At 37.2% G+C, this 26528-nt stretch overlaps 1 protein-coding gene across 2 annotated transcripts in view; it reads right to left on the reverse strand.

Annotated features, from left to right (window-relative positions):
* Positions 1-2746: 2746 nt before the first annotated feature.
* Positions 2747-26528, reverse strand: part of FAM117B (family with sequence similarity 117 member B) — a 34207-nt gene continuing 10425 nt past the window's right edge. The window contains exons 2-9 of one of the 2 annotated variants that reach the window (XM_075180136.1): positions 24245-24393; positions 22296-22388; positions 20614-20721; positions 11736-11882; positions 11443-11514; positions 9177-9387; positions 7035-7155; positions 2747-5053 (exon numbers count right to left, since the gene is read on the reverse strand). In XM_075180136.1, the coding sequence (XP_075036237.1) occupies positions 4735-5053; positions 7035-7155; positions 9177-9387; positions 11443-11514; positions 11736-11882; positions 20614-20721; positions 22296-22388; positions 24245-24393 (1220 nt within the window). In that variant the 3' untranslated portion in view covers positions 2747-4734. The remainder of the gene's footprint in view (positions 5054-7034; positions 7156-9176; positions 9388-11442; positions 11515-11735; positions 11883-20613; positions 20722-22295; positions 22389-24244; positions 24394-26528) is intronic. The other variant, XM_075180137.1, reaches the window with a different exon arrangement.

Here is a 26528-nt window from a genome sequence, read left to right on the forward strand (position 1 = left end):
AGTGTTCTGGGAAACATATTAAGAGCTACCAGCAGGGGGCAAAATCTGATTGTGTATCCACATCACATTGTGAATGGTCAGTTATCATGTGATTTCACTTTGTCTCCTAATGTTTATGCAGAGGTAAATGTTTCTGAAGCAAATTGTACTATCACATCAGCACCTATTTTATTACCCATTTAAAAGGACACCAAGATACATTAAGGGGCAGATTCAATTGGCTGCAATGTTCCTGAGAACATTGCGGCTGCGCTTTATTAGTTTATACAGTAAAAGGCAGTGAGCGGTACTTTCACAAAACAAAAAACAGCTGCATGTCTCGCGCCCGTTCAGAGACACTGCACGACGATGGTTTTTAGAATTGAATCTTCCCCTAATACTGCCTCTCATGTCAGCCAACAGGATATTTTGATAATATTAAACATAAAGCATTCCCCTTTCAAGGGGCAGTGGCATTAGCATCAGCATCCTTAATAACACAGGAGCTTCTACCCATAGCAACATGTGCACTGCAGACTGCTATAGACATTTGTAGTTATTTTTTTTTCCACTGTGGTAGTCCAGCAGATCAGTTTTATGAGACAGTACTGCCTTTTTGTCACAACATAAGTCCACCACATGTGGCTAGTGGCAAATGCGTTAAACACTGCTGACCTAGTAAATTTCTAGGTTATTAATTTGCGTCTACCTTTACAGATACACCTGAAAACATGTAAGCCAGAAGTTTCACTTCAAAGTCCAGCTAAAGGGGCATATTCAATCCTGCACAAGGTCCCTTAGGAGCCTCGCACAATACATCTCCACGGCACTGTGGGTTGAAATCCCCATTCATTTTTGCTTACACCTCAGAAATTGCTCTACCGTAATAACTAGTAGTGTGCACAGCCAGACCTTGTGCTGAATTGAATGAAAGCATTTATAACTGCCCCCTTAATTTAAGCCTTTATCTTAAAAATACTACTCATTTTAGCTTCATTTATGCTTTAAAATTATTAGTGAGATACATAGGACACTTTTGTTCAAGTGCAACAAGGAATGCACTCAAAAAAAAAAACTGCAACTGGAAGGACTAAAATGCATCCCATTAAAAGTACAGCACGGAGAATAGAGCCCTTTAACAAAGCCGGAAATGCCCCTATATATGTTGGTGAATAAGCACACTCCTGCATCTAATCCATAATATACAAGGAATACCTTCAATTCCACTCAAATCATCCTGTTGGCCATCACCGCAGATGCTGCCATCTTGGCACACACACATGCATGAGCTGCCCTGTGCATGTGGCCACATGCAGTAACATGTTACATATCTTGTGATATGTACATAACCCTTATTGTCATGTAAGCTAGCAAGCAGGGCCCTCTTACCGCTTTGTTTTATTATTGCGTTTGTTCTCAATCGTGAAGTTCTACCGAATTTTCTGGCACTTTAAAAATAAATGTAGATGATTATGTAATCAGTGCTCCAGAGCTAGAAACCAGCATCAAAAGCCCTAAGTGGGAGATCATTTTTTATTTGTTTTTAAAAACTTTGCTTCTGGACCACAACAAAAGAAGTAAGAATGGAGCAGGATTCTGTGGGTATATATCAGCTCATCTTTTGGAAATATTACATTGTGAAATTAAATCTAAAAAAAATCAAAACATATCCAATTAGCATTGCTAGCAAAAATTCCATCAAATATACTTAAAATTGACATTAAACCCAGAAATATTTTGTGAAGTCAGTAGCTGAAGCAGCAGTATGGAGCTGCTCTGGAGCTAGGGATCAAGGAGCAGCCTGCAGCTGTTTGTAGTGACTCTGCAGTCAGCTAGGTTAATGGAGCTAGTCCAGACCCAGAATTGGAAAACCTGGACAATGGTCAACACTACTGTATTGGATTGTCTAATCAAGTTAGATATCAAAAGTATACTTCAGATAATATTTCAGTAAAGAGTACAATTTGGGTGTTTGGGTGGGGTGGGGGTCTTATGCCTTTATAATCGCCTAAATCACATCCAGTCTGCAGTATTGCTTTAATTTCTAACTTTAACTGTCTTCTGTGAGGTGAAGTGGAGAAAACCCTAAAATATGGTTGACTGCACTACTGCTGTGCAGAGTAACTGGTTAAACTCCAGACATAAGCCAACAGCTCTGTTTCTTACAGCAGCAAGACCTTCAGGGATGAGGTGCAAGCAGCAGTGGGGTATGTCTACACTTTGCCTAGTTTCACAATATTTTTTTCATTTTGCGTCTCAACAACTGTCTTCGAAAAACATTCTGATCTTTATTTTTAAAGAACCATTTTAAAGGGACAGACCACAATGTGTAAACCCCACACATTTGGGTTTATCAAACTCATATTTTGTCAAATTGCCAATTCACTCCAATTTTGGCACCCATATTTAAACAGTTATTTAAGTAAAGGCAAAACCAGCTTTAATAAAACTGTAGTTTTAAAACTGCCTGGTTTTGTCAAATTGCCGTTTGTCGATTTTGCCAGAGTTTGATAAATAAACCATATTATCTTTAAAGTAGAAAGGCTGAATGGCAAAATAGCAGCAGTTATAAGTTTTGCAAATTGGTATTGGTTGCAACTCATTTTATGCTTGTATAATTACCACAAGCTAAATGAGAACAGTCAGGTGAACAAAGCTGGAAAACCAAAACATGTCCATTTAAACTACTATGGAAGGCATTGCAGGTACTCCAAAAATAGTTACACAGTTCCAAGTTAAAAAAAAATAAATAAATGGAAAAGCACACTCAGGTTTTCAAATAAAGTTTTATTCATTTATTTCCGATATTCACATTTCACCATGTTTGATACATAGTGACTTACACGCAAATTATTCATTCCGTGCTTGGGCTACAGTGTGAATAGATGATCACTATGCTTTAAATAAAGGCTGGCGTACAGTTCACTCACTCTTGAAATAAGAGTTATTGCTATAGAAATAAACCATTTAATTGGGCTTGGTTTGAAACCGATCCACAAGAATAGATACAATATTAATGCTTAATTTACCTATCTGAAACGGTCAATGCCATATTTCTGTGTAAACAACATTAGCTTATTATAAGTCTGCTATTACAAAGCAGGCCTATCACCACCCTGCAAATTAGGTACAGGAGTATGTTTTAGGAACTTTTTTGCAGTAACAGTGTGTGGGATTTGTTCAATTGGATAATTTAAACACTTTAAAAGGACAAGCCCAACCAACAATTGCAGACAGACATCAGGATAGAAGTTGTGTTTTTATTTTCAATGGTTTTGCCTTGTAGATGATTCTAGGAATAAATGGGAGGGAAGGGGGTAACAATCAGCCATACAAGACACTAACTTAAACCATCCTGGTAATACAGATTAACCCTCCATGTGCATGGAGGGGAATGCAACACTGATTGTTGGATTCCTCTACACAAAAAAAATAAAAAAATTGCTTAATAAAACACTAATAAATCTGTTTCATGGCATATAAAATTTGCCTTGTCTTTAAAAAGTACAGCACCTTACCTACACAATAGTAACTACCATGTCTTTCCATGCCCAAAAAAAATAAAAATCCAGCAATTCACAGCTAATAAGCCTGAGGCATAAAGCATAGCACAGTAAATGTCATGGTGGAAGTAAAGTAACTATGCAACACCAACTTGGGAAGTAAATTGGGAGTTACATATTGATAAACGTTCACAGCCGTTGTCTGCCGATGCCTTCTGTATAAACCTTACAGTGCTCAGACAGTTGGGGGGGATAAGGTTACCAAGAAGAGAGATCCTTATAAAAGTGCATAGGAGGAAAACAGTGCCTAGAATAAAACTGATGCATTTTTTTGGAGCGCAATAACCTGTAAACCTTGTAACAGCATTTCTTAATGAAATATGTTTTTGTGATAAAGAATCAGTGTGTGACTCTTTATATCATGATTCATTAATACACTGACAATGCAGAATCCACATATGCCATGTAATACAAATACATTTGCTAACCAGCTAGCACTTTATTTTCTTTGCTTGCTTTTGCCCTATATACAGTTTGCCATTCCTAAAAGGGGAGCTTTATATAAACTTTAGTTTTCAAACATAGCCCATATGTTTGGTCCCCGCAGCTGGAATACAGCTGAAATGAATAGGAAATACCACACCACTTAACACACATTCCACTTTCTTAAAACATTTGTAAATTTATACACATGCAGAAGAAAAAAATAATTGATCTCTTGGCCTTTATGTATTCAATATAGTTACAATAACCTAGGAATTACCTACTATGCGAGATGAGTAACCTTCAGCATATCAACCGTTTCAGAGTTCCCCCCCCCTTCATGAGCCACAGCTAGCGGTCCAACGTTTCGCCAGCTAGCTATGCATCATGGGAGAAGTAATCCAGTAACAACTATAAAGCTGAAGACTGCCTATCCCTGGCCTATTAGCTCTGCCCCTATCACCACAGTGGTTCAATGAAAACCCAACTATTCATAACAGTAACTTGGCCATATCTTGGGTATACTGGTATAGTACTCCTACTAGCTCCACATTTACTATGACAGTTACATTTATAACAATTTAAAGGGAAAAAAAAAAAAAAAAAAAGGTGTTATAAGAATGAGCTGAAGCCCTTTTCAGTATCAGACAATATCAATACCAGCAATGGTAAGGCATGCTGTCCATTTTACTTGAGAATAATATGGTCTGCAATGAAAGCAGCTTATGACAATAATGCATCAAGAGTCACTGTTCTCCATTAGAGCAGCTTAGTCTTCCTCTTCATCGATCTGGCCAGTAGGGTGCAACAGAGACATTGGAGACACAAGAGTATTAGTACCACGAGAATTGCGTTCCTGTTCTATGTTTGCTGATATGGAGGCCATGCTGAAATTCTGAACTAATGCCGGAGGGATTCCGGAGGGCACAGTCAGACTATGGTTGGAGCCTTTAAAGGTAATTTCCTGATTGGGCAGAAGTGGCTTAAGGATGCTAACAAGGCAGAAGGCAGATCCACTCTTTGGAATAAAGTTCACTTTGTTTTTGTCTGGACAGTAGAAAGGTGGGATTTCATGTAGTGGCTTTGGTCTGAAGATAGAGAAGCATAAACAGTAATTTTAATAGAATATACAGTTTATAAATACAGCAAATCATTTGTGGGGGATTGTCAAAACAGTGTTGCCTCTTTATAAGACCACATTAAAACAGCGGCCAAACCTGGCACTGTAACAATGGTAGCATTATAGAGAGAGATACCGAATAGAATTATTACATGGCATGGTAATTTTGTGCAAAGAATAGGATTGGTGGTAAATGAGGGTGACCTTATAAAAAGGGGGTATTTGAAAAAGAGAACATTTCTACTTTGCTGGGTCAAAAAAGGGATACAATTTTACAATTATTGGATTCAATTTGTGTACAGGTAAATGCTATATACAGTTTTATGTAAAAGTTTGGTCACCCGTAGTCAAATTCCATGTTTTTACTGAATTGGCAAGTGTACACAACTACTGCAGAGTACAAACGTAAAACATAAACTTTCTACAGTGTCAGTAAATGGCAATTGTACATTAACAGATTTTTAAAAAAAACAAACCAAAAAAAAAACCCAGTGAATGTGGTATTGTTAAAGTTTGGGTACCCTTGGGTAAGTATCATTAAAGGTTGTTCGTTATTTTTCTCGTGTGCCTATTGTATGAGCTGCTTCTCTGATTGTGATGTTTTATGCACTTGATTTGAGAGTTTTCTATATGTATATAATGCTGCTTAGTTGGATTTTATTGTACTAGTTTGATACTAGCAGTGGGAGTAGTGCCTAGTCTAGTGTTACCTTTCCCATCATAACAACTACTGTCTGTAGTTTCTCGGGGTACCTACACTTCTAAAATGCATTACTACAAGTCACCTAAAATATAAAGTGGCCGAAGATGAACAATTTAAAAAAACCAAAAACAAAAAACACAAAACAGTTCTTGGATTCTGACCCTCTCCATGGCATAAGTTGATTGTACAAATATTTTTTTTTATAAAAACCCACAATCTATACACAGCTACAAATTCCACATAGCCTACCAATCATATACTAAAATGCAGAGAATGGCATTACAAAGGTAGAGGCCAAATCATCATTTTACAGGGGAAGTCACCCTTCAGACAACTTTAATTTATTGGCTTGTATATGTCCTGATTTTAATCTATAGTTTTAGAGCTATAGAAAAAAGGGGAGCGCATACATTCCAGACATCTCATGTGTCTATGTGCTCCTTTATTTATTTATAGTGTACTACATACAAATTGATTAACAGTTTAGGTTGTCACACAGCATACCTACCATTATGAGCAGCTTCTTTCTTGCAGACCTTACTTTTTTCCCCTCTTATTTAACAGTACACAGCCAAATAAATTTCCATTTTTAAAAGGAACTTTGGACAAAATATAAAGGATATTTTATTTCATCCCTATTCCCACATCTCTCTCCTCTGCCATACGAGCAGATTTTCCAGGGATCAGAATGTGGACATTTTTAATCCATGGTCACTTAACTATTTTTACTGTAATGCCAAGCAAGGGATCAGGTTAGTTTCCTTTTATGCGGGTTGCAGGATGGTATCACCACCTTGATGGTTCATAACTAGAACTGTGAATCCATGATGTTGAATCCATGATGTGACAGACATAGCTGGATTGCCCTGCTGCACCTCTACTCTGATCTGGACCTAGTACCTAGTTCCCTGAATAAATTTGATTTTGCTCTCCAATGTAATGCAATTCAGGTGGAGGAGACAACGACTACTATAAATGTACTATAAATGTTTTTCCTTTTGCAAAAGAATAGTGATTGTAAATGTGCTTGGTCTCCCGATTAAATGGCAATATTTCATATTTTTATGAAAGTCCTCAAATGCCTGTGTCAAGTGTTTAATGTATTAATCTGAATGTGATCATGTATTTAAAAAAAATCACAACAAAACGATCTCCCAAGTACCGAAAAGGCTAAAAAATATGAATTCAAACTCTACATCAAAGAAAATGCTTTAATAGACTTGTAGGAGGTTTAATGTATACTTACGAGCTTTCCTCAAATACTTTTACCCTCTCGCACCCCTCAGGTGGTTCTCGTTTGAACATGTAGCTGTTATTTGGTTTTGGAGATGTAGCATACTTTGGAAGAGGAGAGTGGTTTCCATTCTCTACATGAAAGAAACATTCATCAATAGCAGCTATATACCACCACAGGTTAAATAAGCGGCTAATCATGCAACACAAATATACACATACATATATACTATCTATCTCCTTTATTTTTTTTCTCAGCAGCTTCCCACTCATAAGACAGCCCACAATTGGTGGTAGATTCCTGCAATTTTGGGTAACGCAATGGGTAAAGTAAATGCAATATTTTTAACCAGCAGTTTCTTCTTTTAACGCACAATTGTGGCCATAAAATCACCAGTTATCATTACTGAACAATTTCTTTATACAAAACTTTATCATGAACTGCTTGTGATTACCAGCATCAAACTTTAGAGGAACATCAGCTTATTGTTTTTGATATGATGCATGCTTTTATGGCTTGAGGCAATGAAGCCACTGACATTAACATAACGCGCAGAACATGCATTAAGCGCAAGTCAACGGATGTGAAAATAAAAATAGTTGTACCAAATGCTAGCATACACACTTGCATTGTATGTACATTACTATTATACCATTTTGAAAAAAAAATTTTTTTTTCTCAATTCAGTTGGGAAGAAGAGTAACCAGGTCTTAAGAAGCACATACAGATTAAAAATATCCAAAGAAAAAGAAAAAACAGGTTGAATGCACATAAATGCAATGTGATTTGTCTGTTTCTATGTCCATTCTACGGAGTCTATGAAAAGCATTTGGCCACTGATTAAACCTTTTCAAACAAAGCAATTATTTCAGGATAAGAAAACGATGCAATCTAAAAAAAAATAAAAAAAAATGGTACACTTCATCCAGGAGTTAATTTACATAGATGACTGCTGCAGTAGAGAGAAATTGGTACAAGAGAACAAAACTCAATTTAGCTGCTTTGACACATGTCAAATTTCCTTTCCCCATTCAGTTTTGGCTTAGAATTAGCAAGAGCAACGACCAACAGGCCCAGCTGTGGCCCCCTATTATTGTAGCAGGCCCCTTGCATGCATAAGAGGGACACGCAATAAACAAAGAACCGTTTACCGAGAGTCTACAATGAAGACAGAAAGCACAGATAAAACCCCTGACAACAAAATAGAAGTTTTGTGGATATTATTAATGAACGGGAGAGATTAGGGTGCTGGATTATATTTTGGATCGGGACCCAGTTGGCTTGTAGAGGCGGCTTTTTTATTCATCGTATCCCCCGATTTATGTGGGAACTGCCATATTGCTTACTCAGCAGAGATAAAATTAAGGATCATACATTGACACTAAAAACACAGTAGAAGATGTATTGCAACTTCTGAATAAGACATGATAGCTAGCCCGGTCAACCTGTATGTGAGAAAATATAGGGGACATTTATGAAATCTAGGGGCAAATAACCCCCCCCCCCTCCCAAAAAAAAAGTGCATTCGTCCATAGCAAAACAATGCTTAATTTTATTTTTTTAACACAGGCAGAACAATTAGATTGCTTGTTGTTTGGGAAGTGATGGCAGTGCTGAATGAGAAATATACAGATTTGTGTCAGTGTGTAAACCTATCTACAATTTGAATTGCTCTAGCACTAAAACACTTTTGCAGGATGTTTTAAGCAATCTCAGTTATCTCTTGTTCCAATTATTTTGCAGTCACGTAAAAGCAAAACATCCTCTAAACTGTTACAAAAATTTCACTCCGGTTATGAAAATTAGCTGTATGTGCAATTTTATATCAGTTTTAATGTTCTACTACAACTTTTCCATTATTGAACTGATAAAAGGGCCACTGAACCCAAAAACGTCTTAATATCATATGCAAAAGCATCCTTAAAAGATCCCATAACCTGATTGGTTTGAAGACCATCTCCAGTGCAGCCAAGTACAAGCCCGGTAAGGCTGGCTATGGAACCCCTTAATTTACTTAAAAACAGGAAGTCTGCTGTGCTTATGAAAGCATAGATACAATCAAAACAATCAATATCTTCTTTTTTAGGGACAACTCTCCACCTTTGGTTGTACTGCTTTCAAATCCAATAATTGAGAATTTCATAATTTTAATACCTTTGTCTCGAGGATCCGCAAGTGTGTCGTCAGCTGAGCATGGGCTTTCTGCATTGCAATCGGTTGAAATTGTAATGAAGGAAGCGGGCGATATTGAATGTGAGCGGCTGCTGTTGTTGCTTCCGCGGTCATTTCCTCCGGGAGTTTGAGTATCTATACTACGCAGAGAAAGAGGTGGGGGAGCACGGTGTCCATCTGGGATGTCTTGTGGCTATAAAAGAAATAAACAAAACATACAAAACAAAAACAAAAAAAATTATGCGGATAATTTTTCTTTAGCAATCAAAAAATAACATTGTGTTTATAAAATATTATGGGTCTAAAACTGCAACACTAAGAATATAGCATACTATATTAAAAGCACATCAACACTATTTTCATTTTATATTTATCTAATGGCAATGTTAATACATAAAAAATGAAGATTGTAATTGTAATATTTCTGCAGCAAAGCTTTGCTTCTGTCTTAAAAAACCCTGCTACTAAACTCCATCTGCAGAACGTTTAGATTATGTCCTATAATCTCCACATATCCACTTGTCAATCTTGTTCGTGTTGGTAATCATCTCATAATGCACACAGCAGGGTCTAACTCAGAGCATGGTGGTGCATAAACAAGGAAACACAACCTCCAAAGTGGTGTTCTTTTAAGTAAAGGGGTCATTACTAGACAAAGTAATACTTCACAAATTGATTGTATGCCTGGCATTACATATGCTTATAATATGCTAATATGATCAACTTGATTTACATTAATGCCATAAGAAAAACATTTTATCTAGGAGCCCATATACGCAACTCCTATCTTGAGTTAGTTTTGGAGCGCTATCACTGTCCGGTTATGATGGGACTGCTTACAGTAGGAGTTAATAATTACATTCCTTCCCTAGCCTTCCTTTGGTATCTGGAATGGGCTGGCCAGATCTCACCTTGGTCTAGGCCCAGGGAAAGGACTAATTCAGTATGGCATAGGGAGATGGCACAGTTCTGTGAACCATGTGATTGTAGGTAAAGATAATCAGCAGCACAACCAAAATCTGCTGATCTACTAATGCTGGGTTAAGTGAGGGAAGCAAAGGGGACAAAATAAATGAGAGGAACAACATGCATTAAGTCAATATTAAGCAACGATCTAACAAGCACATTCCACATTGAAGTGCTCCACCTAGAGAAGAACATTTGTAAATTACTATAATAGATTTGATAGAATAACTTTTATACGAAACAAATACCAACATGAGCAAAAGGGAAAAATCCCAGCAAGCGAAACCGCCTGACATGCGTCGCAAATGTACAAGCGACTTATTCTGCCATTTTTGATGGTTACAGACGAAGACTGTCAAACTTCACAATGTTAAAGGGAAGCTATTATCCCTTTAATCCATTAGCAAATCAAGTACGTTCTGACATGCCATAGCTCCATAAATTGAATTGGAAGACATGCCACAAACATGGCATATATGTATTTATCTGCTTTGTGTTCAATACTGCCATCACTCCTGATTTCATCATTTTGAGTACCTGGGTGTAGGAATCGCACTGGGGCATTAACCCCATGTCAGTGAACATTTACTTTGTAAAATATGCATGCAGTGCAAGCATGACTCCGTAACTTTAAATTGAGCACCGCACCTAAAAATACAGCGTCGTACTAGTTATAAGGAACATCCATAGATATACATTGCTGGGATATGAAAGGTGACATTTTTTCTTCAATGGTCGATAGAAAAATCTGTCATGCATATGTAACATTCGTCAATGATGGAACAAGACTCTCAAAAAAAACACTTTTTCAAAAGCTGGGATATTTTTAAAGTTGCCAATCTTACATGTGAGCCAATAAATCTGTTATACACTAATATTTATCAAACATTCCCTTCATCATTTCAATGGCTCCAGCACTGGCATTACTCAAGAACAAATAGCTCTGCTGCCATGAAGGTGGCTAGTTAAAAAAATAAAAATGGAAGTTCAGGAATGCTTACTAAACATGTGTCAGATTACTGTAATATATATTTATATACTATTTAGGATTTACAAAGCACACACTATGGGTAAATAAAGCATTATATAAAATCACACTACTTAGAAGTTTACAGCTCTAGAATCATTAGGTTTTAAAGATAAAAGGCCAGAAATTCAACAGTAAACAAAAACATTCAATATTAAAACAGCATTTTGTGCTCCAAGCTTTAGAAAAACAAAACAAAAAAACAATACAAATATTTAAGATTAATAAATAATACCACACACAGTAACAACTTACCTCAGGAAGCAGATGCTGGAAACTCATTGTAATGTTCCCATTGACATCAGGAAGGCCTGAACAGTCTCCATGCTGGGAAACCACAAGGATATATGCTTCAAGATGAATATTGGAGCAACCCACCCTCCTTAATAAACCCATAATATGGAGGGTGAAATCTTAAAATAAAAATGCTTCTTGATTCCATGTGCAGCGGAGAAAAGTGAATAGAGCCTTCTCAATGGTAAGACAAATTACCATCAAGAACCAATAACTGGGATATGGCTCCAAAGTGAAAAGGAATCTGCACTTACCATGAGCTGCTCTTCTTTCTCTCCAGTTTCCTTAATGATGATCTCAATCTCTTGGTTCAATCCCTCTACACTGTTCCGAAACCGAGACCCAGATGACTTTGTGATGGGTATTGTCATTGGAGTAAGAACATTCTTCGACATGGAGGTCTGTGGAGAATATATTAAGTTTTAAATATTCAACATTATACATCAGAGGGAAAAAAAACAAAACACTTTTTTGTTTTTTGCCAATTTAAAATGCTTTAACTGTGATCTTTGGGGAGGCTGTTGCAGATTCTGGAAATTGTAAAGCATTGAAAACAAAACCCCCAAAACTATTGTGGGTTGAAGTGTTTAAATGCAATACTTATTTTCTTAGCACTCTTTGCAAATCTAAATTCACATTGCTACTTTAGACATGTAATTAAGTAAAAATCTGCTCATAAGACCATATTTGGGACATTACTTTTTTTTTTTCTTCTTTTAAATTTAGCTTATCCAGACAGTATTTTTTTTTATTTTAAGTTTAATTTTTTCTACAAATGGAGCTACAAATCATTAACATTGTAAAATAGTTATTTAAATACATGTGGGAATGGATTAATTGGATAAAATTATTTTCACATCATGAAACTTTTTCCTTTTCAGTCTGACCTATCAGCAGTTTCTGCAATTTCTAATTTTCACCATTTTCATGAATTTATTTAAACTGAAGGTTTACTCAAGCTGAGAGAAGTTTGTTAGTCAATGTCTTGATTTGGTCAGAGCAGTTTCTTTCACAAGCTACAAAAGTTGGGAAAATCTTAAGCAAGCAAAAGAATGCACCAGAAGTTGCGTAAAGGCCTTACCACCATGAGGCGGAAGAGATATGCATGGCAGAGTCCCAGACTGCATTCCAGGATCAAACACCTGGAGATGTTCTGTATTCTGCAACTACTTTTCCAACACCACATCCTAAGGATGTTGCTTGTTTTGTAATCTAGTCAAATTCAGTATCATTGTCACTGCTAACATTTCTTCCTTTGCATTTTTGATCCAAGAGATTTGCAGCAGCGAGTGCTGATTATTAACAGACAAGAAGAATTGTGCTGCCAAAGTCTTGAACGCTTCCCTTGTACTCGTGTGTGGAAATCAGCCGAGTATCAGGAATGTCTGAAAGAAGGGCACCTCACATTCAGATGCAGTGATAACTGGAGAAAATGACTTTAGTATATTCAGGCACTTCTATAGCAGAACCAAGGAGACCTCTATCAAGCAAAGTATTCCTTACACTGTTGGGTACTTTAAGATCCTCAATTAGCTTCCTTAATAAACTCAAATGATATAACCACTGTACCCAATCTAATTTTACTACAAAGATTGAGTGTAACCATTTTATTTGCATTCTTTTCTTTCTGCTGTTCTCAATAGTATTTATATGTTTAACCATTTGTATTGTTCTTTTAACGTTCTTATTCGTCTGGAGGTTGCCCTTGTTGCTTGGAAAAAAAACAACGTTCCCATTGGCCCATTATTTTCATTACTAAGGTGCTTGCATCTCTCCAAAGGTTTTAGAAAGTGGCAAGTGGATATACCTGTACTAACAGCAGAATAATGAGATAAGGCCCGAGAGCCTCTTTCACAGACATTAACCCTAGCCAGGGACCTGACTGCATTAAGATTTATCCAGATAGCACTTCACATGCTATTGACCCCCCCAGTACCTGTCTCTCTGTCATGTAATGATATGGGACTTTTTGCATACCATATGGCCAGGGCGCAAAATAGTAAACCCCATTACCGAATTTCAACCATTCCAGATCTAAAGCTCTGACACCTTCAAGTGCAGGCTGCATGCCCCTAAGATGACTCCCTCCCCCTCATTAATCAAGATATACATAAAACAGTGTATATTAACTTAGGTGGCCCACAAAAGTTCTAAAAAGTATAGAAGGTGTGGATAGAAGACCCCAGTTCCAACCGCCCAATAGGAATTACACTAAATAAATTCTCATTCCCTTCTATGTTTCTCTGGACTGTGTCAAATATTATGTATATTATGTATACAATACAAGGTTTACTCTACTCAGTTGTTGACAATTACTGAAATGAAGTTCAGGTTTTTGAGGTTGATTTCTGCAGTATTTTTCTATGCTTCAAGTTTGTTAGGGAGATAATGAATTAGAGGTTCATTTTGTTTGTAAGTTTTTAAATAAAGCAATTAAACTTGATAAATAAACCATTAAAAATATTTTTAAAAATAAAATTATAAAAAATATTTCCCAGTTTCACAACTTCTTAACAAGGCACATTTTGGTTGTATACAAGATCTTACAATTAAAAAGAGACAGATTTGCAATATAACAAAAAACGTTGCAGGGGGATCTTTCTAGACCGTTGCACTTAAGCTAGTGTAGAGTGCTAGCGATACAGATTGGGCTTTATGCAAGTGGCAGCTGGTAACCTGCATTTGGGGCTTATGTGTATGGTAAATCTGTGGCACCCAGCAGGGGGTAAACACTTTCAGAATACAAAGTAGAAAGGACACCATCTCTTGGGGCCCACTACTTCTGTTTGGGGAAGACAAACACTGTTTAGTTGTTAAAATATCTGCATATTCTGAAACATACTGGCACAAAGACAGCCTGCATAATAAACTGTGAAATTGTGCTTTTGGTAGAAAGTAGAACAGCAAACAGTTAGCTACATATGCTATAAAGCAGCATTCATACAATTGCTGCTTCTTTAGAAAATTAAAATCTGTTTAGTTCAGTAGAGAATTATTCAGGAACAGAAATTCAGCAACTAGACTGCATTCCAGGTTTTTATTATAAATATAAGATGCAGCCAATTAATATCACTAATGCATTTAAAATAAAAAAAGGTATGAGCTATAATTATAGCCAACACCAAGGTATCTGACATGTTGCTTTTCTACATCTAGCTATATAGACCTGTACAGATGACACATTCTGTGGGGAAATTACAGTAGGTATTGCCAAGGAATAATATTTTGACAACAACTTGAGCATGAGTCAACATGATTTTACAAGTGTCTGACACAGTAACATAAGGTGTAGAATATTTTATTTAACTTCGCAAAAGCTTCTGAAACAGTACAAAACAGGGTTTTGTACAATCTACTTGTAATTATGCATTCTTTGGAAAGAGAGGATAGATAGAGAGATAGATAGGGCAGCAGTAGCTTAGTGTCTAGCACTTCTGCCTAACAGCACTGGGGTCATGAGTTCGATTCCCGACCATGGCCTTATCTGTGTGGAGTTTGTATGTTCTCCCTGTGTTTGCGTGGGTTTCCTCTGGGTATTTCGGTTTCCTTCCACACTCCAAAAACATACTAGTGAGTGAATTGGCTGCTATCAAAATTGACCCTAATCTGTATGTCTTTGTGTGTATTAGGGAATTTAGACTGTAAGCTCCAATGGGGCAGGGATGATATCTATATCATCAGTCCATCTCCGAGTAAACTATGGTCACCGTTTTCTGTTATGCGATGGGGAACAAAAAGAAAAAGAAAAAAAAAGGATAGGGGAAATTCTGCACTCAATGACAATTTTCACTAAAGAAATGTGAAATTTTGCTAGTAAACGTACAATGAGACAAATATTCCATATAATTATTTTGGAAATAACACTCGTCCAGCGTGCAGTCTGTTTTATCACTTAGAGAATAAAGGCACTGCTTAGGAGGGGAGGGGGGGGGGGGGGGGGGTTTCCTTATATTAACACTAGTAGGACAGCTCAGAATCAGAATGTTGCTCACTACAACCTGCAGATTGATTTACTCTGTAAACAGAGCATATTTCATATTGTATTTCGAATTTCACTGTTTCCTCAGTGGCTCTTCGGACAATTATTTAGAGCTATTAGCTATAGCTGCCTGTAATGGAAGAAAAATACAGATATGGCGACTGAAAGTAGAGAAGCCTGTCCACTACTAGATACTATTCAATGCTTTAGTAAGCCTCCCTCTAGAAAAAAAAAAAGACATATTGTTGATAGAGCTCCCATGAGAACAGACCTCAAAACCAATAAAATATGAAAGAAATATATCTATCTCCTATAATAAAGAGGAAGAGTTGTTTTCCAGCTAGAAGCATTTCAATCACCTTGTCAGAGACTCCCCTTGCACCTCAGCTAACACTCCACACCATTAATATGAAGAAAAAAAAAAAAAAAAAAAAAAAGGAATGTCTGGAATTGGATGCAGAATTGGTTCCCGTAGCAGTAGAGCTGATTTCAGTAATACAAGAAAATGGGAAACATAGCACAGAAGATGACCATCTACTGCACTGTATTTCCCTTTCATCACTCTTCATTTGGTTGTCTACACAGCCCCTTACAGCAGCGTTTTTGGCCCCATTTGGTTTGCAATTGGCTCTTTTTATAATGTATTATATTTTTATTTAAAGTGTATCACTTATTTTTTTATTTGGGTGATAAGTACAATTTATATAGGTTATCAGATTTAAGTTGACATACGGTGCGCCATAGGTTCTAGTAGGAAATTGAACTGATCTTCAGGTCACAACCCAAGGCTATTCTTGGAGCACTTCCAAGCTATTGAATAACCACAGATGATAAGCTTTGGTGTTCCAAATACTCGCCATAAAACTTATTCCAGATGGCAATTTCAACAATTTCTTTGTGCAATGACTATTTCCCTGGATGAACCTGGGATATGATGAGATATTTTGCTACACTGTTTTTGCCTACCATGCTGTCTTCATCCCTTAACACCAGTAGTTTTGTGAAGATGCTTTTTTGCTCTACAGACACGTGAGCAGAGGCAAGTGAGGTTCCTCACTCACCTTTCCCCTGGGAGCTAGAGAGCAACTAGCACCTTGATAAAGGGGAATAGAAGAAGATGTAGATGGGCAGACCTGAGTCATGCAGATTTATGGAGGTAAGAAAGTTTTGCTGCTTCATTGTGTGAAGAATGGACTTCACCAATTCTATACGATCTTTAAACTTCTACAGAATTTGAAATTATGCCACCCACAGAACTCAATGGAGATTGAGAAGGCTTCAGCCCAAGCCTCCGCTCCTTATTCCTAAAAGAAAGTAAAGTATTTCCAGAATACGCACATATCTGACACAAGACACCGCAAAAACATTAATTCATGCACTCATCATCTCCCGCATTGACTATTGCAATTCCCTCCTTACTGGTCTTCCGAAAGTCAGACTTGAACACCTACAATCTATTTTGCACGCAGTGGCTAGATTGATTTTCCTTACTAACAGTTATTCCTCTGCTGAGCCACTCTGTCAGTCTCTACATTGGCTGCCTGTATATCAACGAATCAAATATAAAATTCTTCTACTAACATACAAGGCCATCAACAAAATTGCACCGACATACATCTCCTCACTTATCTCAAAATATCTCCCTACTCGACACCTCTGTTCTGCACAAGATCTACGTCTCTCCTCCACTCTCATCACATCCTCCCATTCTCGGTTACAGGATTATTTCCGGGCTGCACCCAATTTGTGGAATTCCCTCCCACGCACAATAAGACTTTCCTCTAGTCTTCAAACCTTCAAGCGTTCACTGAAAACACACCTCTTCAGACAAGGTTATGATATTCCTCAACCACCATCTTAATTTCCCTAGATTACCCTATTACCATCCTCTACACTGCTAAGACAACAACCCTCTGACCAACATTGCAACACACACAGCCCACTCAATACTTTTACCTTTGCGTTCTAGCTGGTCCATTGTGCAATATGATGTAGCACATGCCCTTGTGTTTCTAACTCCCATTGTCCTATAGATTGTAAGCTTGCGAGCAGGGTTCTCTTACCTCTCTGTCTGTATTACCTAGTATTGTCTTATCAGTGTTTGTTCCAAATTGTAAAGCGCTACGGAATTTGCTGGCGCTATATAAATAAATGTTGATGATGATGGTGATAGGGCAGCACAGTGGCCTAGTGGTTAGCACGTCTGCCTCACAGCACTGGGGTCATGAGTTCAATTCCCAACCATGGCCTTATCTGTGTGGAGTTTGTATGTTCTCCCTGTGTTTGCGTGGGTTTCCTCCGGGTGCTCCGGTTTCCTCCCACACTCCAAAAAAACATACTGGTAGGTTAATTGGCTGCAATCAAAAATTGACCCTAGTGTCTCCCTCTCTGTCTGTCTTTGTGTGAGTGTGTCTATATTAGGGAATTTAGACTGTAAGCTCCAATGGGGCAGGGACTGATGTGAATGAGTTCTCTGTACAGCGCTGCGGAATTAGTGGCGCTATATAAATAAATGATGATGATGGTGATGAAAGGTTGTCTGGAAGTACTGGCACTATATTGCCTATAATACTGCTTTCAATGCCAATAGCTACCTTCTCCCTTGAAGTGCTGTTGAAGGGACAAGAAAGGGAAAGCCCTTGTTCTCTGAACTTCAGCCATATTATAAGATTTGCTCCAACCCGGCTAATCTTTTGGATCAACTTTATCTTCCAATTAAAAAGTGCCTTGAAAAGGAAAGCATGGCCAAATGATTCTTTGATTATGGCACCCAAAGACACACTGTTAAGGGACTCATTTATATAAATAATCGGGTCACACAGGACACACTGCTACCCGCCAACGGGCGCTGCTGTAGAGTCTGTTCCCCCTTAGGGGGCAGCAGAGACGTGCACACTGATCAGTGTGAGGCGGAGAGGATCGGGCAGTGACAGAGGCGTCCAACCTTCTGGCAGTTTACTTGTATCCCAGCTGCCCCACTGGCTGCGGTGTACTTATTCATAGACAAACAGTTTAGCTTCCAGTCTCCGGTGTGTTCAGAAAAGCATCTAATTGCTGCTCAAAGTCAGATTACAGCAGCCAAACGGTAACTGCGTACCTGTGCAGTTTACATGCAGATTTTTTACATGATAGACATGACTTAAACAAAAAAATTTCCAACAACCTCCTACGTGTTAGTGCACAATACTGATTGTGTTTATCTGATGAACCCTGTTGTTTAATAACACATAACCAATACAGCTGTAATGACATAGATTAGTCTTCATGAGGTCTCCCAATGATGTGATCAGTCAGTGCAGGCTGTGTGTTACAGGGAGACAGGTGGGTGACATGACTAATATCTGTAGATATAGTCAGTGTCACTGGAGCCAGTACTGCCATTACTGATATACCATCCACATATAACCAGCGTATAATATGTGAACTATAAGGGAATGGACACATTAATAGTGAAGTGGCACTTGAAATATTTTAAATTATGGGTCCCTGGGACCCATGAAGTTATGAACCCAGTGCAATCACAGCAGATGAAGCCATGCTACTGGCAGATAGGGCAATCGTGTCTAGTGATGCTTCACAAAGAAAGTCAATCCCTTTTCTCAGGACATCAAAGTAGTTACAGCCTGTTAAGTTTCTCTTGTAAGTTCTATTGGGTATCAGCCCATACTATGTGTGCCCTGGAGAAAGAGGGAAAACCAGATGCACTAATCTTGAAATTAAACTAAATTCACAATACTTCAAACTGTGTAGATGAATAGTACATCCAAGTTACAGAACAAGACTTACATTGTAGTCCACTTACAGAATAAAGCAGATACTCTGAACTGCGTGTTCAGAACAAACACTGTTGTAGCTTGGCATAAACAAAAGTTACGGAAGTTCCTTACCTTATCACAGTGATTTCACAGCTTATTGTGATCTATAAGTGGAGATCATATTGCTTGGTTGATTGCTATGTAGAGAACACCCACACACACAGAACCAAAGGATTATCTGTTCCTGAATTAGACTTTCTAGAATGAGGTGTCTACTCCCGGCAGATCAAGTATGCTTAGAAGCAACAGGTTGTAAAACTTTGCATAAATCCTAGGAATTCATTGGCTCATAGTTAACAATAAACCAGCCTTCCCCTACCAATTGCTTATTCATCAGGTATGTAAATGATAAAATTAAGTGTGATTCAATATCAATAAACATAAGGACATTTTAGAAACTAAGCCAATGATCGGCACCCTGATAAACTTCAAGTGCCACATGGGCAGCCTTCTAAATCTTTAAAAGGGCCGAGCATTTTAAACAGTGTTACAAACTATAACAAACAAATCTGACGATAAAGCAGTAAGGAGCTGGGAGCTACAGGTGGAGACTCAGAGGGCCGCATGTTGCCCATCACTGCACTAAACCAATCCATGAAGATTACTTTGTGAAAGTACAAACAACTACAAAAGCAAGCCATGACGCTTACAAAACAAATGCTCAGGAGACATATTGGCGTTTCTTAACATCTCACATTCTCCTCCATAGATGCTTGCTGAAGCACAGCGATAACATTGGTTAAGTGCCTCTATTAGGAATACAATACTATTTTAATTTTCCATCTAATTGTTATATAAATAAATGGCAAGGAGAATCTGCTACATTAAGGTAGAATAATCACTTCACAATATTTTTGAAGGGAAATAATTTTTTTTTCTTTATCTAGAACAGGAAAGGTTAATGTTAGGCAATATATTTAGATCAAAAGCTGACATGACATATCTAAACAGTAACACACATGGGGGTAAATTCCCGGAGAGATGACAGCTAAAATTTAAAGCGGCGCTGCCTTGTAAAGGGAAACTTGCCTTTACAAGGCAGCGCCGCTTTAAATTTTAGCTGTCATCTCGCCAATTCCCGGCGAGTTGAGAAAAACGGACTTTAATACATTTACCCCATGGTGTTTTAACACCTGAAGTGCCAAACTGAAAGAAATAACTATTTCTTATTACAATACTATTATATAAAATTTATAATATTAAATTAAGCACCCTAACACATTCATGCAAATGGTTTCAAAATGTGGACCAGTCTGTTACATTATTTCATGGAGAAATCATAGCTGGTTTCCATGGTATCACCTCTTGCAAAGCTCACCAGGCAGTGTCATTCTTTACCTGGTTAATAGCAGTGTGGTTGCCATGGAAGGGAGACTGTCTTTCCTTTTCCCGATGGTGTCTGCTACTGTGTTTACTTCTTTGAAGTTGCTGACGTAATTTTGCAATCTAATGAAAGAACACAATAGATTTTAGCTATTGATGTAAAACAAACCATATTTACATTTAAATGTAATTTTTATTTTTGTAAGAGAACATTTAAAAACTGAACCATCACCGAAACAAGTCTGACACAGCTTACAAATTCCTTAAAAAATCACATGTCATAGTAAAGGGCATTATAAAATATCATGAAAGAGTGCAGGAATGGCACATTAGGACAGTATCACATTATCTGGATGTAAAATTGTGTACACACTAACTACTCCTTTAAGGTACAGTGCTAAAAAAAATACCAGCTTTCATCATTTGCTCCACTGTTAACACTAAGTAAAATGTGTATGCACTCATCAATAAAGCAATTCATACCAATTGAAGTGAGGGGCATCCACTACCAAATAGATAGGTTTTATATTCTGAGTAAACAACATATTCACTAGCATAATTGAGCAATAAAGTAACTACAGAGGATGCCAAAGCATACTAAAATATGACTTGCACACTAGCATGGAGGCAAAGGTAGTCGCCCCAAACAAATTTCTTGGCTCGAAAAGAAAACCTTGTCTAAAAAACAACTAACAGAGGCCAGAAAATCACACACCTGTTCCTACAATTAAAAGGTGTTACTGCTTAAATATAAAGTATTGTGACTTAGTGTTATGTTGTTAAAATTTCTTTATCACACGCCATCCAAAACGAATACTGTTGAAAATACATATGTATAACCTGTGTTTGTTGCTAAAAACCTCAATAAAAACTTATTTAAAAAAAAATATATAAAGTATTGTACATCTTACGACACTAACTGGACTATACACTAGAAAATATATTTTAACAGTTTTAAAAACAAATGAAGTCAATTAGTTCACAAATAATGACCCCTCACGATCGCACACTTCTAGCGCTCATTCCCAGGCTATTTCAACTCTTTACTTACAACTTGTTCTAACTGTTCTCCAATACCGATTTTGGCCCCTTCACCATTGGACCATTTGCCACCAGGAGTCCCATGTTAGGTCTTAGTAGAGCCCCCTCCCCCCCTTCCTCCCTCCTGACATAATAGTAAAATAAAAAAAAAGACCTCACACTCTAATACATCTATTAGAGATATTGTAACATTTCAGACCAATTAAGTATATGTGTAACCTGCTTGGTTTTTTTAACGTACACTTGTGCATCAGCTCTGGCTATTACACAGTCCCTGAAGGATTTGAACAATGTAATTTACTATGGTCTTTTTCGGTTCTCACTTTGTGTAAATTGTGTGTTGGTATTTTGATAAAGTTCTTAAAAAAATAAAAACTAATAAAGTGCAAGTTTTCAACGTACAAAATTATATTCTACTGAAGGTAAAAAAAATGGGAATCAAAGCATTCTTTGCCACATATCATAATCACAGAAAATGTAATATTAATTGAATACCAGCCATGCACCAAAACACAAAATCCATAATTCATAACAATGGGCAGCATTCACTGTGCATTCTTCCCAACTGCCTGTTTTGAAGAATAGGTGACCACACAAGAACTGATACATGAAGGCAGAGGGCCTGTCCACTATTCAGCAAATAGCAGCTGTCTAACCTCTTTCAGCTGCTCGTTGCTGCCCCAGGACGCAGATCGCTTGTGAGAGCTTTTCTTCTTTTCAGCGTACTCCTCAGCCCAAGCATTCTCGGTCTGCATTTGGTATGAAGAAAGACAAAAAACAAACAAAAGAAAAACATTTTTAGATTATAAAATATGTACGCGTCACTTAATTAGTGCATGCTTAGAAAGATTTAGTGGGGTATTGTTTAATTGGTATGTGTAGTTCAAACCAGTTAAGCAACACAATAATTTGCACCAAACTCACTTGGCCTGTCAGCTGAATCTTTTTAGAGAACTGCAACACAAAATATTCCCATAGTCAAGTTTATTTAAAGAAAGAAAAAGAAAAAAAAAAATGTCCTGTAAAACCAGCAGATCAATGAAAGTTGCAGAACAATTTCTACTATGACTTCTCAACTCATGTACACTCAACATCCAAAGCAGTCGCTGTGCCCATTAAAATATTATATGATGCATCACAGAAACCTACACATAAAAAAGGCGTTAATAAAATCCAGGCCCTAATATAGAGGGCTGATCATAAAGTGCGAATGTTGCAGTAAAGTAATGTTAGAGACTATTTTTTTTATTCATTCTTACCCAAATACCCACAAGGCACTGGTTCCTAGAGAATGGATGAGTTGCATCTCATCAATATTAGTTTAAGTCCATTGAATGGCTGCTACCACTGTTTGCAGGCTTCAGGAACGCTTTAAAAATGATACATTTATAAATCGGATGACTGCATTAAAATAAAAAAATAATAATGTGTCCCACACCACTATTTACTGGCTATAATCAATAAATAACCTGCCATGAAGCATTTTTTGTAAATTCCTTAACCCGTTTACTTACCACCACAGAATTCTCTCTGCCTCCAGGACAATCCTGCCTACTATAAAGAATTGCACAGACAGGCTAAATTTTAAACATTTATCGTGTACTCCTAAAGACCCTCAAATGCGATTTGATGCGGATAACCGAAAAATAAAAAGCTACAAATGGACTAGTACACACAACAGCTTTGATGTGTGCCAATTTTGAGAATGCCTGCACTCTTGAGGGTCGCTAAAATACAAAGGTGTTCTTTGAGATCTCATTAAGTGCATTATGCTGCAGGAAATCTTCAATACGCGCTAATGAGCACGCATCTAACACTCTAAGAAAGCAAGGACAAAAAGGTTTTGTCTATACTTTTAAGTAGCACTTTTCAATACCCAATGCCTTAGGGCATATCAATACAGTAATTCTCCACAAAAGCCAAAACTGTAGAACTTAAATTCAGGATACATTATATATGTATTACATCACAAATGTGACTTTATTAAAGTAGAACTAACTGCTACACTTGTGTAGATTAAATTTGGTGCAATCTGATATTTCTCCCAACTTTCATACCGAGCAGTTGAAAATTACTGGACAGGAATAAACAATATTACATTAAAGCATGCCTACCATCGTGATGTAAAAATGCCTATGCTTTAACCAAACATACCTATGCTGTTGAATTCAAGCAAATATTATGCAGCAGATTTTAGCAGTTGTGAATGTCAACCACCCAGTTAGATGCCACCAACAATAAGGGCTGGAAACCCCTATTTTGTAATGTACTGAAGCTGGGTTTTGAACTCAGGGCTGGGAATGCCAGAAAGTGACATAACTGGGAAAGATTTTCACCTTTCCCAGCGAAGTCACTTTCTAGCTTTCCTGTACTGAACGAACAGCAGATTTTAACAGTGATAGATGCAGACAGCAAACACATAGGAAAGCCTTGCTGAAGAGTCATTTTTACATTGCAATGGTATGTACAAGTTATTCTTTTCACTGTGAAAGAAAATTCTCATACTTCAAGTGGTGAAGATAAACATCAAGATTGGGTGCACAGGATGAGTGGGGCTTGCCCGCCACAGCAATGGAACACAGCAGAGACAAACCATGTAAATTACCTGAGTAGACTTATCTCTCATGCATGGCGCTGTCTGCCCATGTTCCCGAGGCCACTGTCCAGAGAGATAAGGAGCCGCCAGAGTATCTAAGGAGGATGTGCGCCGAATTAAACTGGATGGACTGGACGAAGGCGGTGGCGGCTTATCACCTGATTAAGAGAAACATTTGTCTTCAATGTTTTACAGATGTGTTCTTTTGTGCAATATATCCATCTTTTGCTCTTCAAGAATTATTCAAACATAGAATATTCTTTGCTGGTGCATAAACTTGAATGTATTTCTGGAAGTATTAGGTTTTCATGACCTTTTATATTCTTTATTTCCACAATTTTCACACATACAGAATAAGAACATTACAACAATAATGTACATGCAGAGCTTCCCAGGGTTAAAGCATGACTAAGAAAAAACTGAAATGACATTAAATTATTCACATCTTGTATCCCTGTATCCTAGACATATGAAGGATCGTAAGATTACCATACTATGTAGAGATCAAGATCTTATAGGCTTGCAAAAACTGAAAGTCTAGCTAAGGTAGCAGCAGTTGGTGAAATATGTTATATATCTTACAGTCACATTGTGAATTGTATCATATGTAACCATTCTTTGTGCCTTCCCATATTTAGGTAGCAGAGCTTTATCTGGAGGGGTGTAATGTTGACCAAGGTAGTAGAATGACCCATGCGTTCTATGATATAGGGATATTTACATACACATTATGCAACAGTGGTAGAATCTTAAAATCCCTGGGTTGCAAAAAGGAGTTTGGGGGTTTATTTGTTTATTCCTTTAAGAGGCTTTGCCATGCTTTAAGAAATAGGTTTTTATAGATTATATTCAAAACGTACAGTTTTCTAGTTTAAATAAGGAGTGCAGACTTTGTTAGAAACAAATACGATAAACTACTACATGCATTCTATAAAAGTGATATTTTACTGTCTAAACAACATCCACATTTTACTAAGATAATGTTGTAAAACTGAATTTTAAGGGGTTAAAGGCAAAACAACCATTCCTCTTTTTTAATATCCCCTCAAAATTTATTTCTAAAAATTGCTTGACAAGAGGTCAAAACGATTAGAAATGGATTAAAGCAGCAATGTGGCGCAGTCGTTAGCATTGCAGCAATTTTGCTAGGGTCCCGTGACATCTTGTCAAAAAAACAAACAGCAATGCAGATTTAAGGTAATTTAAAAATAAGCATTAAATATTTGCCACTGACTTTACAAGAAATACAAATCCATCTACAATCTGTCATATGCATTTCAAAGTGATCTTGTAATATAGATAAGTACAATATGGAGTCATCAGCCTTTTATATCTTTCTAAAGGAAATTAGATTTCCATTTTATTCTCTAGCTTTGAGCTATTTATTTATAGAAGATTTGTTGAAGCAGAACCTGTGCTTATATCTCTAAAATAAAGCTGGGTACACACCTATACAATCACACTTCAGATGAGATATCGTTAATGATTTCCCCAATGAATGAAAGTTCTAATCAGCATGCCGATTCATTTGTACACACCTACACAATTTACATTCAGATCTGTGCTCTTCATCCATCATAACCACCTGCTGAAGAGATTGTGACTCTGTACACTCTACAGATATATACGCTGCTGGTTGCGAGTGCATACACGTCCCCATATGCCCAATATCATTTCATCATTGATGGTGATTTTTAGGAAGTTTAGAAAACCAAATCAACATAGGAAATATGTTTTGTTACAATAAAACACAACCATGGGAGCGTATTAACTTGCAATATCTGAAAAACAGCTGTGAATCATGTGATCTGCAAGATAATTGCATACATGTGTTCCCAGCTTAACACCATTTACAGCACCATTAAGTTAAATGTACAAGTTTTTCATAGCAATCAATGTTACCTCTGGAGTAAGTACAATGGCCCACAGCAAACACAAACATTAAAAATTCAGTTATAAATGAACCTCAAACTTTTGAGCATGTAATCCACTTCTTAAACCGCCTCCTTCTGTGGGCCCAAAAAGTTTTAAATTTTGAATTTCATTAATGCAAGAGTTCCTTCAGCAAAGAAAAATGCAGTGTTGAAGGACAGTCTAAAATCAGATTAACACCACATTAAAATCTGTGGTTATTGTGGGCAAAATTGAGCACATTGGAATTAATGGACTATACAGCATTTAAAAGTAAGCATTTATAACACATTTGCAATACGTTAACCCAGCATTTGAATCAAATGTGTTTTGTTTGTTTTTAAGCTTTTGATCAATACTTGAGGTCAAAGTGTTGACAGTT

This window comes from Mixophyes fleayi, chromosome 7, assembly GCF_038048845.1.
Source record: "Mixophyes fleayi isolate aMixFle1 chromosome 7, aMixFle1.hap1, whole genome shotgun sequence".
Classification (NCBI taxonomy): domain Eukaryota; kingdom Metazoa; phylum Chordata; class Amphibia; order Anura; family Limnodynastidae; genus Mixophyes; species Mixophyes fleayi.